The sequence below is a fragment of the Melanerpes formicivorus genome, unplaced genomic scaffold (genome assembly GCF_026170545.1).
Source record: "Melanerpes formicivorus ecotype bairdi unplaced genomic scaffold, bMelFor1.0.p_v2 SCAF_60, whole genome shotgun sequence".
NCBI lineage: Eukaryota > Metazoa > Chordata > Aves > Piciformes > Picidae > Melanerpes > Melanerpes formicivorus.
The window spans coordinates 889,635-908,670 of NW_027142412.1; the positions used below are offsets into that span (position 1 = coordinate 889,635).

The following is a 19,036-nucleotide window of genomic DNA, read 5'->3' on the forward strand; positions in this document are numbered from 1 at the left end:
ATTCTATTCTATTCTATTCTATTCTATTCTATTCTATTCTATTCTATTCTATTCTATTCTATTCTATTCCATTCCATTCCATTCCATTCCATTCCATTCCATTCCATTCCATTCCATTCCATTCCATTCCATTCTCAAGCCCCAAAGAGATCACTGAGAGCCCATTTTGAAAAGGCTTCAATGCTCCTTCTGGATGCTGTTTTGAAAATGAAGGCAAGAGCCTACCTTGCTGATATTTTGAGCATTAGCTGATCTCTAGCAACTTCTGGATGTAGTAGCTACAGTACAGACTGCTTGCAGAGTATTTTGTAGGCCAGAAATCCTGTTTTTGCTCTGATCCATTTCACTCTGCAACTGTGCAAGGTGTTAGAAAATGGGATATTACTCTTTAAAATAGAAGAGGCAACAAAACTTAGGAAAGACACTTCCCACATAACAGAATGGACATGAATTAAAAGTAATTTTATTCCACTTCTCAATGACAGTTCTATCATATCTGATAATAAGGCAAGCTACTAAAAGTCCCACAAGACATATCAGACCATTGAAAGAGTATTCAAAAACCAAAGAGGAGTTCACAGAACAGCCAATTCTTGGGATCATCAAAATCAGTGGCAAGATTTCCATGTGGACAGATTTGATCAGTGTAGGTGTTGAAGAAATCAACTGATTTCACCAGTGTTCATGAAGTTTTATACTGGAGTCATTAAGGAGAGGTGATGCTTCACTGACTTCAATGAAAAACAGAATTTGGCAGAAAGAACAGCAAAAAAAGCACATTAGAAGTCTAATATCAAGGCACAGAAAATGCATGCTACTTTCAGGCATATGTTGTAACAGGTAAAGGTTTCTGGGAGACCTTTTTCTATTCCTTTTAATGGGTAGTTGTTCTCCTGCCAGGGATGATTCTTTTCTCACTTGCACCTGCAAAACTCCCATGCATTTCTAGGTAGTCAGTCCAGATGTAGGTCAGTGCAAGGAGAGCAAGTGCAATTTGGCATAGCTTGCTTGAAAGATGTAGTGACAATTAAAGCAAATGGAGCAACAACTGCTGAAGGTGTAGCCATCTGTCTGAATGCTCACCAGAGCTTGCTCCTTTTAACATGGAATATTAGTGTGACAAAACAAAGGTATTCATTTAGAATGTGTTCAGCTAATAAAAATCAGCTGTCCCATGCTAAATTTTCAGGTACCAAGGAACTGCAGTAATTTAGAGGCAGACTCTGTAACCTTTGGCTGTCCACTGAGTAACATGTTAGGATCAGCAAGTGACTCTGCAAGGGTGTAGAAGTCTGTCCATCTCTAACTGCATTGATATACAGACCATTCATAGCAAGATGAGAGGATAAACTAAACAAAAAAGGCATGAGCAAAGCAGAGCACAATGAAACTATGTGACTTGCTAGATAACAAAGGGCTGAAGAAGAACATCTATTTAAAAAGATCTTTTGTCAGATAAAAAGGAAAAAAAGGAACATTTTACATATGTGACTTTTAAAGAGGAACATATGATCAGTGCAACTCGAATTCAGGACTGGAGCTAAGTCAAGGGAGTTTGACAATGAAAGACAACAAAACAAAAATAAATAATGGATGTTATGGAAGAAGAGTGTCCCTTAAAAATCAAGTGATTGAAATCGGTCCCAGGTGGTTAAAAATCCAAGGTAAAGACCTGAAAGCTGAGGATGACAGAAGAAAGCAGCCGCTGAGTCAGAGTACGCCCACGGCATCATAAAATCACATAGCAGGGTAAGATCACAAACCCATGGTTATGACTGTGTTATGTAGAGACTATTTTAAAGTAATAATTATAAAATAAATCCTTAATGGTCTGATCCAAAACCCACTGGAGGCAACAGGAGCTCTACTAGCTTCAGCGAGCTGTGCATCAGATCTTACATTGTGCACTATCAACGGTCTAGGTAGGTTGGCTTTGTCTGGCTAGGCTCAGCCAGGGAACGTCATGGATCCAGCATACATTCCATGTGAATGAGAAAGAAAAGGGAGTTGTTAGGGTAAGATCTCATTATACATTAGGGTAAAAGAGAAAGTGCTGCTTTACACTGAGATTTCTTATAAATAAAGGATTTTGAACACCTGGTCACGCCATGCTGATTAACTAACTGGACTATCAGTTCATCCACCAGCAACATGCCTCTGCAGACTCGTAGGGTCAGATCTAACGGTCTGGAATGAAGGGTTTTCCCTTCTCTTCTTTATCCCCTCTTGAGATTTACATGATGATATCCTCCCAAGTGCAGTCCTGGTCTTCAGATAGCATGCTGCAAGGACACAGAAATATGTATTTTTAAAGGAGGGAAAAGAGACAGAGTTTGCCTTCTGAGTTTAAATTATTAATTCTACAGATCTAATGGATACATTATGCCACATTAGTGGCACTTGTTCTCTTAACAAACATCCCCCTGGATTAGTGGTTCAATACAGTTTGGAACCAGAGAGCTAAGTTTCTAATGGCACTGGTCATCTGTCAATCTGAACTGAATTTTTAACTGGGTTACCTGAACCAATACAACGGGTTCTGATTTGACAAAGACTCATGAGGCCAACAGCATTTCTGCTTCCTTGAAGCGGTGTATAAACCAGCCAGCCACAAACAATACTTTCAGCAGTAGACAGCTCAGTAAATACAACAGCAATACATAAGTGCTGTTTAAAAAACACTCAGTAACCCCTCTTATGCTTCTGCATTAGGAAAGGAAAGATCCCTCAAACTCTTGTGTTAGAAGTAGGTTCCAGACATGACCCACAGGTGTGCTGATCTCACTGGCTTGGCCCTGGGTGCTGGGCTCTCTGCTAGTGTTGGAGATACCTTCTCCATCAAGCAGCTACCTTTCAGCAGCTCCTTAAAGAGGGATTTAGGACATGAAGCACTTAAATAGTAACTATATCCTGCAGAGAGCATAACTCTTTTGTTGACTCTCTCTTGAATGCTACTCAGGACTCCAGTGGGCAGAACCTATTGTGGGGACATTTCCTTCATGCACAGATAAAACAACTGGACCAGAATTTTTAATGTGGTTTGCTGAGGAAATGAGGCTGATGTAATTGCATTGCCTCTGGGCATCTGTGTGAGTCTGATCACTACTCAACCTCTAAGATGACTAAACACCTTTGATATACAGAGGGAGGACTTGCAGCTCTTACATTTTTACATATCCAGTAAAAAGAAGTAGAGTATCAAGTTAGGGCCCTTACTGATAGAAAAGTATCAGAAGGAGCCAAGAATTTATGTGGGTAAAAGATAAAAGGAATGACTGCTGTGCCAGTTACTGCAGTGAAAGGCAGGTAGTGTTCCTTGACTCTTTTTTTCCCCTGTGGTAAGGCACAGAGGACAGGAGTGACAGTGTAAAGATCTGCAGGCTGGCTGTGTAGTCCTGGTCATTTTACTGGCACTCAGTTTATTCTCTCTCTGAGAGAGTCAGTGAAATGTCTGCAGTGGCCTTTGAGAGCCTCAGGAAGGGGACAGCAGAGATGTTAAAATAATTCTGCATGTCTTTTCCCTTGAAGAATTATTTCTGTGTGACCAGTCTGAAAGCTTCCTCCTTTTCCTTCTCCCAGTAATTACCAATGCTGCATTACTGCACATATGCTTGAATTAAGACCCTACTGATTATGAAACAGGATAAGCCAATACTTTCTGTACAGCCTGTCTGTCTGTCTTCTTTTGAAGCCCTGCTGACAGGTGGTATTTCTGTGGCTTCCCTGGGGTGAAGCTCTAGATCAAGTGAGGTTAAAGGAGGGGTTAGAAGTTCACAGTACAAAAGCATTAAAATATCATAACGGTTTGCATGAAATCCCAGAGTCATGGAGCACAATTACCCGTCCTGTGTCAGTTATTACCAGAAGATATTTCTACCCTGCCTGTGGCCCTGAGGTTCCAAACAGAGAGTGAACTTATGACATGAATTACAGGTCTTGGACATTGGCCTGTTGACAGGAGTTTCTTGTATTCCTTTCCTTCAGTACTTTGGCTACCTTTCCTCATACTAAAACTGTGGCTCAGTCAGAGCTCTACAGAAAAACTTGTGTCTTTACTTCACTCTAATACCTCTTACTAGTTCTCTTTGTCTCTGCTTCACTCATTCCTACTAGCCTAGACTGAAGAGAATCAGTGAGGTGCACAGAAGGCAGGGATTTTATATGATACACTTTGTGGCCCACTTGGGAAAAAAAAAAGCCAAACTCATGTGAGCTCTACTTCTGCCCTGAGCAGCATTGCCAAGTGTCACTCAGACACTAGAGAGTCTAAAAATGTATGTGCTGTAAGAAGCTGCAGTCTGTTTCAGACTACTAACAGGTTGTGCAGCAAACCCAGCAACAGAATGAGATTGTGGCTATTTTGTCTGTCCACATACAGAGGTTTTTTTCATACCCTGCAGTCTCTCTTTTTTTGTGTATGTAACACATCTTTCCTAAGACAAGGAAGTCAGAACCAGAGGCAGGATTCAGGATGTGGCTTGCAGCTGAGTGTCCCCTGTCATTACTTATCTTGCCATTCACTCTCTAGCTGGGCATATTAGTGACAATGAAGGCCACACAGGTTACGGCACACAGCTCTGTACTGTTGCAGTTTGTAGTGGAACAAGACAAACATGGAAGATGAATATGTCCCTTTCCTCACTGCAGTTCCTGATGGACAACATGCCTATGGGCACATGTGCAGGTGTAGACTCAGTGGTGACACCAATACCAGTTTAAGTTACATCCAAACAAGCAGTGAAAATTAATTCTATGTTCAGGACTGGTGGGGTAGGAGTGGAGGAAAAGCTGACAGGAGAGAGCCCAAGTTACAGAATGGAGTAAGAATGAATTTGGCCTACTGTGGAATGAGGGACAGGCCTGATTCAGCACTCACCACAGCTTGACATTTAGTGATTCCTCAGCATAATGAGGAACACACCAGTTTACATTGATCAAGACAGATGAGTTTTGTTGCTGGCTTAACTCCAGTGATGCAAGCAACAGCTTCCCCTTGCCTGCATTCCAGGTCATGACCACAGAAGGTAGATGATTCCCAAGTGTTGGTAAGCCCTGTTCCAGGCTATATATATATATGTGTATGTATTTATATATGTATCACTATATATCTTAATACATGTTTGCTAAAGATAACATGCCAGTGTTAAAGACAAATGAGGCTCTCCAAGGCAGCAGCAGAATCCCCAAGTTGGCTTAGCACTCAGTAAATCTTCAAAATGCAAAGTCAAGGCTGTTTCTTCCACACAGACGTAGGTGTCACCTGCTGTTATTCCTGTGCTACTGTTGGTCTGCAACTGAATAAACCAAAGCAGCCATGGAATGAAGCCCAGGGGTGGGAATTTTCTGAGAAGTGAAAGTCTTCCCTCTTCCCAAGTCTACCAGAATTACTGTGGGTTTAGCTAGGGGAGTTATCAGGGGTATAACGTCACTGTTTGTTCAAAGCAGGAATTTTTTTGTACTTCCTCTCTCTGCAGCTTCTACCATTTCTACCTTGGGGTCAGAGTGGCTGGAGAGCAGCCAGGCAGAGAGGGACCTGGGGGTGCTGGTTGATGGTAAGATGAACATGAGCCTGCAGTGTGCCCAGGTGGCCAGGAGGGCCAATGGCATCCTGGCCTGCATTAAGAACAGTGTGGCCAGCAGGAGCAGGGAGGTCATTCTGCCCCTGTACACTGCACTGGTTAGGCCACACCTCGAGTACTGTGTCCAGCTCTGGGCCCCTCAGTTTAGGAAGGATGTTGACTTGCTGGAACGAGTCCAGAGAAGGGCAACAAAGTTAGTGAGGGGCTTGGAACACAAGCCCTATGAGGAGAGACTGAGGGAGCTGGGGTTGCTTAGCCTGGAGAAGAGGAGACTCAGGGGTGACCTCATTACTCTCTACAACTACCTGAAGGGGGGTTGTAAACAGGCAGAGGTTAGTCTCTTCTCCCAGGCAGCCAGCACCAGAACAAGAGGACACAGTCTCAGGCTGCGCCAGGGGAAGTTCAGGCTGGAGGTCAGGAGGAAGTTTTACACAGAGAGAGTGATTGCCCATTGGAATGGACTGCCTGGGGAGGTGGTGGAGTCACCGTCACTGGAGGTGTTCAGGAGGAGACTTGACAGGGTGCTTGGTTACATGGGTTAGTTGATTAGGTGGTGTTGGGTGATAGGTTGGACGCGATGATCTTGAAGGTCTCTTCCAACCTGGTCTGGTCTGGTCTGGTCTGGTCTATTCTATTCTATTCTATTCTACCCTCAACATCCCTGACTAAAAATTTTTCTCCTGGCTGAGGCATGTAGAATACCATGGGAATCCTCCTCAATTCTGCTTATAGCACAGATGGAATGTACAGTAGGTTTGGGTACTGAAAAGCCAGGAGAGAAGATGTGGGAACAAATGGTAACTTTGGTTGGAATTTTTAATAGGCATGAGGTTCTGATAATCAGAGGCTACTGAAATTCAGCATGCCAGGCACTGGCCTCATTGAATGGTCTTCTAGAAATTCACAGAAAGCAAATCACTTTCCAGTGAATGCTGAAGGGATCTGCATCCAGATGAAGTGCTTCAGGACTCAGTTCACTGTGGTTTCAATGAGAGATGCTCAGAAATGGCAAAGCAATTAAGTTGTGAGCTTGCACAGAAGGAAACACAGAGACTCTGTTGAAGACAGCAAAGGGCTGCTTGGGACTGTGTAACAGTGGTGGTGCTAAACCACATAGCACTGTCCTCAAAACTGCTGGAGCAACTGCCTGGCATATTGGAAGCCTTGACCAAGGTGAAGCTTCAGAAAGAGGATGCAGCTGTCCAGGTTTCAGCGATGGGGACTGACTGCTGCCTGTCTTTGGGGCTGAGATGTTGAAGGCCTGTCTGGCAAGAGTTGGACTCTGGAGCATTATGTCTCCAGGGATATGGGCTTCAGGAGGAGGTGAGCAGATTCCAGACCATCAGGGTGTACAAACAGGAGACCAACAAGGTCTTCACAGAGACTCTGCAGAGGAGAGTGCCTGAGCTCTACAAAGCAAAGAATGAAAAACTGAAGACCTCACTTGAAAAGAGCTGAATGGAGACTTCCATGAAGGGGAAATCCTGAAGTTTGTGAGTTTTGGCAGGAGGGGATAGGTTCCTTCTTGGCCTGCAGATCCTCCAGTACCTGTGTAACCAGCTCCATGGGAGAAGGTCGGAAGTTGTTTTGAAGAAGACTTCAGAGCCAGCTGAGCCTGGACCAAGTTTCTGTACCAAGAGGAAACACTGTGTAACAACTCATAGAACTCCTGCCTGCCAACCTGACTTGGATGTCTCAGGTTTGTTGCTCTTGAGAAGCTCTGACTTGGAATGCTGTGGAAGAATACCCAAGGAGCATCCAGCCCTCAAACTCATTATGCCTTGCATCTTTGGTACCATCAGCAGGAGCATGGATAAATCAGAATAAGCTAGCAAAATTTATCAAAGGGTTTATGAATACTCAAGTAACACCCTCTGTGGGAAGCTCTAGCAGTCAGGGGAGAACAGATAAAGGGCTAACAGATGAGAAATGGGATGGCAGGATAGTAAGCAACAAGCTCTAGGGAGAGATACGTAAGAATGTAGAAGGAGAATAAAAGGTTGGACTCCTGATGGTAATTTGCAGTGAGACTTGTTATCCTTGGAAGATCAGAAGAAGTCACAGGACTGTCAGCAACTGGGTAATATGGTAGCTGATGAATTTCATGTGGATAAACAGCACAGTAATGAATCCTGGAAGAATCAAGCTTTTCATATGTATTGCTGAAGCCTAACTTTCAGGAGAAATGCATGTGCAGGTCATGGAAGCATCAGTTCTGTGCCTAATGGTAGTCAAATTAATTACAAGACTGATTGTCACATGATTGATTCTATTAAGGCTATTTTGTACTGCCTTACTAATACCGAAGCATATATATTAAAGTTAGCATACAGGTAATTTACAATCACTTCACATTAGCAGAGTGCAAAGTGATTGTCAGTTAATTAATATCCATGACCAGGATACAAACTGGGGAGAGAACTGCATGGGTCATCCACACTGGTGGCATGTCAAACTCAAAGGTGCTCTAGCATGAAATATCAATGTCCAAGGGTAAGGCATTAATGGGGACTCAGGTGGGCACAGAGGGTGCAAAGGCCAGGTGAGTGCTCCTATTCACTCATTCCCACATGAGAGGAATAAACATTGTTGCTCCTACCATACACTTTCCTAGGAGCACAGGCTCTTTGGAGCGTGACAGGGAGTAGTAAAAAGATTGAAAAGCCAGAAAGCAGGGAGAATCCAGTAAACCATGAGTCCCCACCAAACTCTAAGTACTGGTTGGCTAAGAGACTTCTAAGGAAACAAGTCACAGAATACAGAAATTGATATCCCAGCAGTGTGCTGAGGGTTCCCAGGCATGTGGCCATGTTTCCATCTAACACAAGAGATTTTTCTCTTAAGAAAACGCTATGAAGTTATATTAAACTGATTTACTACAGCTTACTTCCTTGAGGGTTAGGAGAGGGAGAAGGTGCTTGCAAATAGTAGGTAAATGTGAAGTGCTAAGTACCACCAATAGCTGGCAGTGGGCACAAAGAAGCAGGCACATTCAGCACACATGGTCCTACTGTTGCAGAAGTGAAATGCTGACTGCAACTAAACATAGGTAGCGTGCCCTAGTTAATGTGAATGCTTTGGGTCAGTGTTGTCTGCCACTCCTCATGCTGCCCTTCTCTCCTCCTACTTTAAAAAAAAATACTGAGCTGCTATCCTCACCTGAGAAATGATGAGTAAGATAGTAGAGGCAAGCAGAGGAATTTGTTGCTGCTGTCAGTTACAAGACTTGGCACATCCCGCCTGAAGTGACTTGGATTTCAGTCTGTGAGAGCTGAGAAAACTGAACACAAGCTGAACCAAAGAGATTCAATGCTTGCAAAATGCATGGGAAATTAATGGATATACAGTAAGCTTTGGATTCTGTCCCACCATCCACTAGTAGCCTACAGAAATGGACTCCATCTCTACTTCTTTCCCTGCAGTTCAGGATGGGGTACTCCAAGTTTTTGCCCGACAGTGTTGTGCATGTTGAACCAGCTACTCCACTCTGCTCCCTGGAGACATTTGCATTTCAGTGCTGTTTAAAGGCTATACATACATTTGTACAGCACACTGAAAGGTTCTGCAAACAAACCAGCTAACCATAAAGTGATTTAAATTGGTTATTTTACTGGGACCTGCACATTACTATGGGGAAAAGAACATATTGCTGCACAACCTTAAGATAGGATATCAATATCCTAATTACTTTTGTCCCCTTGTCCAGATAAACTTATAACCCACCTGGGTAAACACTGTGGCTACAGAGGTTAGTTTGTTGAGTTGCTCCACTATTGTTCCAGGTGTCCAAACTCAGTGACATGGCACGGAGAGTGAAAGACCTTACCTTACCTCAGAATAATCAGGTCAAAATTACATTTGTGGTCACTTTTGTTATTGTTGTGTTCATCTGAATATCAAACAGTAAACCAGTAATTGATTGTTGAAGATACGTTGAACAGTTTATGAGAGTGAAAAGTGGCACTTGGGGACTCTGTTACCTGAAGTCTCAAAATCTCTGTGTGTTTGATCTTGCAGAGAGTGAAACTGATGGTCAGGAAAAAAACCAAACCAAACCAAAACACAACAAAACACAAAAAGCAACTGGCCTGAATTGGAAAAACCTATGGGAGCTGCAAGAGTGATAGGTTGGACGCGATGATCTTGAAGGTCTCTTCCAACCTGGTTTATTCTATTCTATTCTATAACTAACACAAAGTTAGTTGTATAAACTATTTTTGTGTTTTTTCTTTCTTGTTCCTTCGTTCTAGCTGATACTAGCTGGTGGCTTCTGCTTGGCTGTTGCTGACCTTGGTGGCATTCTTGTTGTGGCTAAGTAACTAACAAACTACTCTCTTCTTTTCTCTTCTCTTTTTCTCTTTCCCCTTGTAGAGGGGAGAAAGGGGTGGAGAGGGAACAGCTCTTGGTAGCCCCCTGGTTTTGTCCAGGGAAGACCTTGTGCCTTGCTAAGGCACAGTCATTTGCATTTAACCACAGCCATCAGAATTTCCAAGCTGCAAAAGAAGCAAGGATCGCTCTTCCGGCAAACATGCCTGCATCTCTCAATCTTAACCTCAGTAGAGAGTTGGTACAGTCTTTAGTTTTGCATTCTGAAGCCCGGGCACAGAGCAGCACTGCTTGCTTCAGAACTAGCAGGGTTTTGCTTACCGTTGTGAAGTGAACTACGCAATAGATTCCGATGATGACAAGGCCAATGATAATTGACGCCACAGCCACCCAGAGCGCGTTGCGACCCAGTCTTTTTGACCCTTCTATGTCTCCTTGATTGTAACTGTTTAAAGCCTGGGGAAGAAAAACAGAGAGCTTATGACTTCTTTGAATCAACAGAAATCTGTACCCAAACCAAAAGGACTGCTTTGAACTAACTGAGTTCTGTGCACTTGGGTGCTGTAGAAAGGACTTCAGTGAGGGGTGACTTGCCTTTTAGAAATAAACATCCACTGCCAGCAGTCCAAGGTGAGCAGACAGGGCAGTCTTCTACTCTGGTCATTGTTAGTACATTTCATGGCAGTTACAGCTCTCTTGATTTTCAGTGGTGAGGCTCTGCTCATATGATGAGTTTTCTTGGCCACATCAGCATAAAAGCTGTGAAACCGTCTCTAATCCACCTGCCTGCATTTATCAGTAGCTTTTACCTCTGCAAAGACTGTGTATGTGAACTGTTAGCTGGCCACTTCATGAGCAGTGAAATAAATGCTCATGTGTTGTAGGATCACAAGCATAGAAAGGAGCATAAGAAGGCTGCACTTTCACAGAAAGCCTCAGGAAAACATCTTATAAAAAGCTTACTCTTTGCTTATTTTTCCAGCATTTCACTTTTCAAAACATAGAACTGTTTCAGTTGGGAAAGACCTCTAAGGTCATTGAGTCCAACCATCAACCTAACAGCAGCATGGCCATTAAAACATGTCTGAAAGTGCCACGTCCCCGCATTTCTGGAACACCTCTGGGGATGGTGACTATATCACTTCCCTGGGCAGCTGGTTCCAAACAAAGTTTGAAGAAGTAGTAGGTAATTTGCTGATGGTGCTAAAAGGACAATCTGACCAAAACTTCTGAATGCCATCTTTGTGGGCTTGAAATTCTGTCCTCTTGCATTTTTGGAGCACACTGATAGTTATTATCATATACATCCTAAGGTATGCATCAGACATACAGATACTATCTCAACATACTTGAGTTTATCTCTAGCCACCCATGACTTGGCAGGTGTTTTGTATTCACTACATACAGAGATTGCAAAGTGTGATAGGACCACTCTGATCTTCAGGTCTCTTGTGAGGGTTTTTCTGACTTCATTTTTGGTTTAACCAGACCATATTTTTAAAAGAAAAGAGCACTGAAGTATTCTAGAATATGAGCCTAACAAAGTTTGTGACAACTTTTTCCCCAAGAATAAGATGATGCGATCAAAGAACTTTTAAAAGGAGTGTTATTACTAAGAACTATTTTGTAAGATCAGGAGAGTTTGAGATCAGAAGCTATGACACTGAGTCCAGATTTCTTTATCACATTGCACTATTGAACTATCTCAGCACAATTCCTTGGGGAAATCAGCTATTACAAAAGTTCTTTAGTTCAGAATCACTTTTTGTAGCAAAGACAGAATGGCTAATTCAACAGAGTGAAGATCTGAGACCATGGAAAGCAGGGAAGGAATGAACTTCAGAGGATATAAGTATTGCTGTAGAGCTGAGCAGAAAAATAATTAGGGACATTATCTGTGTGTGCTCTGTCGATTAGTGAGCACACAGAAGATAATGGCCTAGATGCAGCCTTGCTGTTAGCGCTGCAGTAAGATTGCTCGTGCCAAGACAGTCCCAGAGCAATGAAGCCTGTATTGCTGGAACTGCATCTCAAGGATAAGTGCAGATACTTTATTCTCTGGTGTCTTAAGAAAGGCTGAGCTGCTGATGCACTCTTGCCCTTAAAGAGAATACTGATACATTTCTTTTCTTCCTGGAAGCCTACATGCCTAAATATTTCTCTGTTTTATTTCCCTAAAGGATATTGCTATTACCTGTGCTCTGCTGTCAAATTTTGGTGAGGTTGGGTAGTGGACTTAAAGAATACAGTGGGGAAAGTGGAAGAGATGGGAAGAGAGACAGACACAAACACATAGATAAGGTGATGTCATCTCTGATTTTCCACTGGTGTGGCCTCCTGTTACAAAGCGTGGCTGACTCAGTTCCTTTCACCTAAGTTACTCCACTGTTTTCAGCGGTCCTGTCTACAGGTGAAGAGCTTTCTGAGGCTTGGTCAAAATATATTTGGGAAGGTACATATAAGGAGTATCAGAGAAACATGGCTTGGCTTGGTCTTGAGGAAGCTGAGTTTTCCTGCTGCCTCTGTTAGCAACTATGAATGTGAGCATGGCTACATGGAGAAACAGAGAGAAGCATCACTAACACCCCAACCGTGACTTTGCCCCCTCCATTCAGCAAGGAGCTCAGAGCTCACTTTGCATGACAGCTAGAGAGTAGTCCTGCAAATACTCTAAACTCAGTTCCCCACACATGGTCTCAAGACTGAGACATTTGTAAGCAAGACCTGGCAGAGCCACCCTGCAGTTCTGTGCAATTTTACTAAGGTATTTAGGAAGTCTGGAGAATGTCCATGTGATTTCTGCAGGTACTGAATAAATAATTCACTCTGTGCACTTCGATAAATAATGTCATTATGAAGAGAGGGAAAATAGCATTAATGGTAAGAGGATTGGGGAGAGGCAGGAAGGAGACAAGTTTCTTTATTAAGAGGTTTAAATTAAATGGCATAAATTAGATAGCATTCAAGGAAAAATAAGAGCTTGGGGGAAGTGTTTGGGGTCTAATGCAAAGCACTTGGAAATTAATTTACTTCCACCTGCTTTAAAGGGCCCTTGGATGAGGCTTTCAGTTTTCCATGTTAGATGGACAACATTAACTATCAAAGCCTTAGCTGTTACATCTGCTAATTACCAAGGGCTAGGCAATATATACAGAACACAGCAAGTGTGCCACATTTGGCCTGTCCAACTTTTAAAACAAGTTTCAGTCATTTTCACCCTAATACCATATGATTTCTCAGGTTTCTGCTACCTCGCTCACTATGAGGTCATAAACTAAATTAAAGCCAGAGTTCTGCAGCTGCTTATTTACTTGAGCAACCTCAGTGACTTCACCAGGTTCACACATATCTATTTATAAAGGATATTCTCAGTTCAACAATGAAGTGATTTAACTTCACATGAACAGAAATTTGCTGAATTAGCTACAAACTATTAATCCCTTTTAACATGCATTTTCTGATTCACATTCCCAAAGTACTGTTGGCAAAAGCAGGAAGAATACTGAATGACTTCAGAAATCCTGCTCTGCATCTCTTACAAATCTAGGCAGATCAGACTGAGGTTCTCAGATCAACATTTTCTAGGGTTTCCATGAGCCAGGCTGTGACAAACCTTATCTGGCTGTCCCTGGAAATGAGATACTCACACTAGTTCAGAGCAAAGAAAGAATGAGACATGCTGGCTCACTATGACTCTTCACTATGAGCACAACTTACAGGGAAAGAGAAATAAGAGGGGGGCACTCAGCAATTCAGAACCAGGCTTGATCTCTACTTTTGATCAAATGAGGCTGGCAGTTGATGAGCAGGACACAACGAGGGGAGTTTGCTCTGCAGGCTGCATACAAGGTGCAAACAAGCCCTGGACTTCTGTGTGTCTGGGGACAGGGTGAAAGTGATGTTGCAGAGGAAAAGCTTACCAGCTTGCAAAAATAAGGACCATGAAAAGTGCTTAAGAAGAGCTGATGAGCCTTGTTGTTTAATACATGGCTCATTAGGACCCCCTCAGAAAGGAAGTTTTACCCTTTGCTGTCCCATAACTTCCACCACTCTCTTGCTGCTTGTGTCTGCAGAGCGAAACTAATACATGGACAATGCATCTGAGTCCAAAAGTAACAAAGGCAGTTCAAGAACTTGGTACTGCCAGAGGCAGATGAGCCAAGATTGTCACAGCTTGACCACATATGTTGTTTGAAACATGCAAATGATTAAACAGAAATGTGCCAACATAAAGAGGGAGTGAGGAGCAAACAATCAGGGAGAAACAGCTTTTAAGAGCCTGTTTTGAAGTTGCTGCTATGGAATTAGATGACTAGTCTGACATACAGATCTTTCAAATAAAGACAAACAAAGGTGCTGCACTGGAAAAGGCCAGGAAAGTTTGTTCAACTGTCAGACCTCAGTGCTGGTATTAGAAATATCTGATTCATTTTTTGAGCTGGCACTCAGCATCCTTCTAGCTCTGATTCCATGAGTCAGATACAGTGCCAGTTCACCAGAGCTGAGTCTTAGATACAACTGGCGGTTCACTGCAGATAAGTGCTCTTTGGGTTCACAACAAGGGGAAAAGAAACCACTGCAGATAAGGAGTCAAATAGCTCAGTGGCACACTGTCTCCCCCCAAAGAAGTCTCTTCTGTGTATCAGTATCCTGACTTGGTACCTGCACCCTGTGCTCCTGCCCTAATGCCTGTGGTTTCACCTACATGAGACAGAACAGAGACAGTCTAAGTGAGATACCTCTGAGGTCGAGTGAGCCAGCTAATGGTACCACAACATGACATAGCTGCTGGAAGCAACAGGAAGTCGGAGAACTGATGGCATCTGGCTGGAACTGCAGAAGAGTATTGAGGAAAACAGTAATCTGACAGCCGGGAGTCCTGGCCAGGACCATGGGGAATTCAGATCTCCATTGCCTAAAAATACCAAGCAATCCTCACACCTGCAAGTGACCAGCAGCTAGTTTGAGGGGGCTGCTCTTGTAATGCCAATGTATCAACATGATGATACCATTAAATCTCTCCATCCTACTCACTATCCTCTTACACTTGTCATGAGAAAGAGCTCTCTTTCACAAAGGAGGTAAGGAACAAGAATAGGTTGTTATTGCAAAAGGGAGAACTTGGGAGAGGTTGATTCTAAAAATACAGTCAAGGAGGTAAGATCTGAAATGGCAAGGTTTGTGCCCCCAAAGGTGAGAAAGAAGTGAGGAAACTAGTGCTGGAGTTGTAAATGGGGCAGCAGAAGAGACTGAAGACATATCTGTCATTTAATTGGGGGGTGTGTTAGAACTCTACTTTTAGAGTGGAAGCGTTGTCTGAATTGAGAGCGCCTAAGGAGGGCATGACACAAGCTAACAGGGTGCTGAACCATGCCACTCTAGAAGCCAGCAGGACATTTCCTTCCAGACCCATGCTGGGCAGAGGAAGTTTATGCAGAATTCTGGGTCTTCATGTTTTCTGACAGAAGATCTCAGGCAAGTTTTGCAGGCTATAAAGGCATCTTCTGTAATAAATTAAAAAACCTTCTCTTGTACCTCGGTGTTAACCCTTATCAACTCCAGGAAACAAGCTGAGGAGAGAGACAGGATGTAGATCCCAGCAGAAGTAGAAATAAAATCAACATAGGTTAAAATGCCAGAACCTGGGGTTGATATTAATGGAGCAATTACAGGCTGCAGCCCTAAATTGCAGGGGAGTCAGGCTGTGGGAAAGAAGTTGGATGTTATTTTCATGGGCAAGGAAAGGTTTGGGGTAAGAACAATGTTGAAACAGAAGGGATTTGCATACAGTGGAGTTTATTGGTTTGGGTTTTGCCTCCTTCCTTCAGGGGACTGGGCAGCTGAGACCTGCACAGACTGTTCAGCATTCAGGAAGTGCTCTTCCCACCCTGGTTTCTTCATATCCCCTGGTGACAGTTACTTAAGCCTGACTCCAAAAGCCTGACTGAACTTCAACTGGGGCGTAGGTGGAGATTTCTCCATATGGGGTGTAAAAATCTTTAGAGGCCAAATTCTGCCCTTGACAGTTAACTTCTGTGCAGCCCTATTGCTTTGGTGAAAGGACTGTCACAGTGAACAGATGCTCACAGCCCCAGATCATCAGCTCTCATTACTTTATATAGCACCCTAAGTACCCATAGACAGGATGCTGAGTACCACAGCAGAATCAAATCTTCTCAACCAAACAAAAAAGCATATTGTGAAGTTAACAACAAACAAACATACAGAAAAGAAAGTGACAGCTAATACTTATCTGGACAAAAGAGACTGTAAAGAGGGTTTGGAATAGCTCCTTTAAGTAATTTTTCAACCTCAAGTATTTATCCCAATATTCAAGTGTAATTTCTGATCAATCTTACTAGCTTGAAAAGTGTGCTTTGGTGTATTTTAGATATGGATAATTATTCTTATACCTAATTGCAAAAGAAACAGCTGTATTTCTACTTACCTTTCCAGCCTGGCTGTCAGAGAAAAGGATGAAACTACACAACATGTTTTAAACCCTTTTCAGCTCCTAAACAACAGAAATACATTGCAACATTACTGATCGTGGATGCTATTAGAAAAGTCTGGATCTGACTCTGCAACTTTTGACTCAGAGAAGATGATTACCTTCTAACAGTCTTTTTCAAATTAACAGGATTATGAAGGACTATACAAAGCAATTTCAGGTTGCAGGAATGAGGCTGTTCTCTCAACGTACTCAATACTCAATTTTGTAAGGTGTTTTTTTTTGCTAACAATCTCCAATCATTACTGTGTGTATTATTCTAGCAAGTAGTACAGGCTAAGGAACCTCTTCACTGGGAAAAAAGGTACTTCTGTCATGTTTAATTAGTTGAAACCACATCTGCTCCTTTGCAAATACAGTTTCCACCCCTCAACTACCACTTTCATACGGAGCTACTGTATCCAGTAGTGTCTGTTGATGTAACTAATTTCCCTCCCTGATACTGAAAACTTGAACTGCCTTCACTTCAGAGCTTGTATCCCCTGCTAAACGGACACAGTGAGGCTGCTGATGCTCTCGGGCTCGCTGCCTCGCCGAACTTTCCCCACAGTCGCCCGGGGCAAGCAGTTAAAAAGATGTCCCTTACCCTGACAGCTTCTTGAGCCCCCCTCTGCTCCTGTGAGTCCCCGGTGGGAGCGCGAGAGCTGGGGCCGGGCCGGTGCGGGGAGCAGGAGCTCCGCCGAACACTCAACCCCAAGGCGAAGGTCGCCTGGGCACCCGGTGGGGTGCTACTCACCATGACGGCAAAAACGAAGGCGACGATGTTGACGGGATAGGCGGGACAGAAGCAGGAGAGGATGCTGAGGAGCAGGTAGCTCTTGGGCCGCGACTGCGGCGGCCCGTCGGGCAACTCATCTTCGATGTTGGTCTCGGGGCTGTTCTCCAGAGCCCTCTTGATGTCGGTACCGGGGGGGAGCGCGGACATGGGGCTGCGGTGCGGCGCGGCGGGCGGCTGGAAGAGCCCAGCGCCGCGCACCGGGCAGGCGTGACCCGGCGCGGCGCCGAGCCAAGGGAGCCGCCCGGCACGGCACGGCACGGCACGGCGGGGCGCCTCCCCGGGACGGCACCGGCAGTGCTGCGGGGCGGGGTAGGGGGCTGTCACCGGCAGCGCCCCTTCTGCCGAATGTAAAGTCACGGGAGGAAAGGGAAAAGAGACACGCAAACGAACGCCGTTGAGGATTTCCAGCGCCGTGTTTCGGCTGCCCCTGGCTGGAGACGGGCCGGGAGGGGGCTCCCCGGCTGCCCCTGTCCTGGCCCCCCGAAGCCTCCCCAGCCTCTGGCACGGTGGGACTGGAGCCACGGGGCCTTCGGCTGTTCTGGGGGTCTCGGAAACTTTTAAACAGCTTGCAGTTAAACGACTTTAACTCAGTTTATGTTGCCCCGGGGAGAACTTTTCTGTGCTCTTCCTCCCATTCCCAGTGTCAGCCACCCCCTCAGCAACTGGCATAAAGTCTGTAAAGTCTGGGCTGGATTTGTTATCTGCTAACACAAATGACTTGCCAGACTTAGCAAAAACCTTCAAGATTGGTAGAAAATAACCAGCTTAAAGCATTGTGGTGGCTCGGGCCCGGAGAATTTTAGCCAGATTTTAGCAAGTGATTCAGTCCTTACTGAACATAAAGACAAAATCTGCTTTGGGGGATGCAGGAAGAGGAACAAGGAAATGAATCTTTATCATTTCCAAACCCCACCATATAGAAACAAATCACAAACCAAGAAAATGTTCTGCTTCCATCATAGTTTTGAAGCTGGTGAGGAAAAGTAAGACTGCACTCAGAGAGCAACTGGTTCTGTTTCTGCCATGTGATATAAGAAAAGAGAACTTTCTACCTACGTGGAAGAATGGAGGGCCTTCTGATCAGATGGAGGTTGGAGCTGACATTTTGCTCTGGCTGGCTCCCTCTGACAGCCTTTCATTAATTAAAGTTCCAGAAAGCAGTGAGGGGTGTTCAGAGCTTTATGAATGGGCTGCTTGTGTCACGGAGAGTTTTACAATTGACTTGAATGGAGCCACAGCTTCCTGTTTCTGGTGTCATCCTACAAGATAAAACACAGCCAGCACAGTAAGGACATAAGAAATATAGATGCAGTATTTTTACATTCATAGACATTAATCATGTCTCAGCTGCATGCCTGGAATATAAGGTGGAATAAGAGTCTACTGATCTATCCAAATGTCAAAAGAAAAGGTTCTGTATCTTTAGGGAAGAGTAAGAAATACCAAGTTATAGCTGCTTGCCAATGTACCCATTAGTGTGCAGGCACAAGCTCTCTGAGGCTGTAAAATCTGATATGTTTGCTCTCAGGGGACTTTAAACACAGTCACCAGACAAGCTCAGGAAACAGTTCACATCACACCACACAATTACTTTTAGAATTGATTTCAGTAGGGATGGAGACCATGGATGTACTCTCTGCAAGGGATCAGTGTCTTCCAGGGGCACTCAAGCCTTTAATCCATGAGAACACTTTCAGGAAAACACTGTAATGGCTGGATGAGCTTGAGTTTGTCTGTAGTTCAAACGCCCACAGGTAAATAAGAACCTATTACCAGGCATGTGTGTAAGAACATCCAGCTCACATGGGGCAGCTCGAGCCATTCATGTTGAACATAAGCACA

At 43.9% G+C, this 19,036-nt stretch overlaps 1 protein-coding gene across 1 annotated transcript; it reads right to left on the minus strand.

Moving 5' to 3' along the window:
- Window positions 1-441: 441 nt before the first annotated feature.
- Window positions 442-17,443, minus strand: TMEM233 (transmembrane protein 233). Its single transcript, XM_068161760.1, has 3 exons — window positions 17,153-17,443; window positions 10,227-10,361; window positions 442-2,282 (listed from the first exon to the last, which is right to left on the minus strand). Exons 1-3 carry the CDS (start codon window positions 17,339-17,341, stop codon window positions 2,271-2,273), a joined length of 336 nt encoding a protein of 111 aa, XP_068017861.1. The 5' UTR covers window positions 17,342-17,443; the 3' UTR covers window positions 442-2,270.
- Between the last annotated feature and the right edge of the window lie 1,593 nt (window positions 17,444-19,036).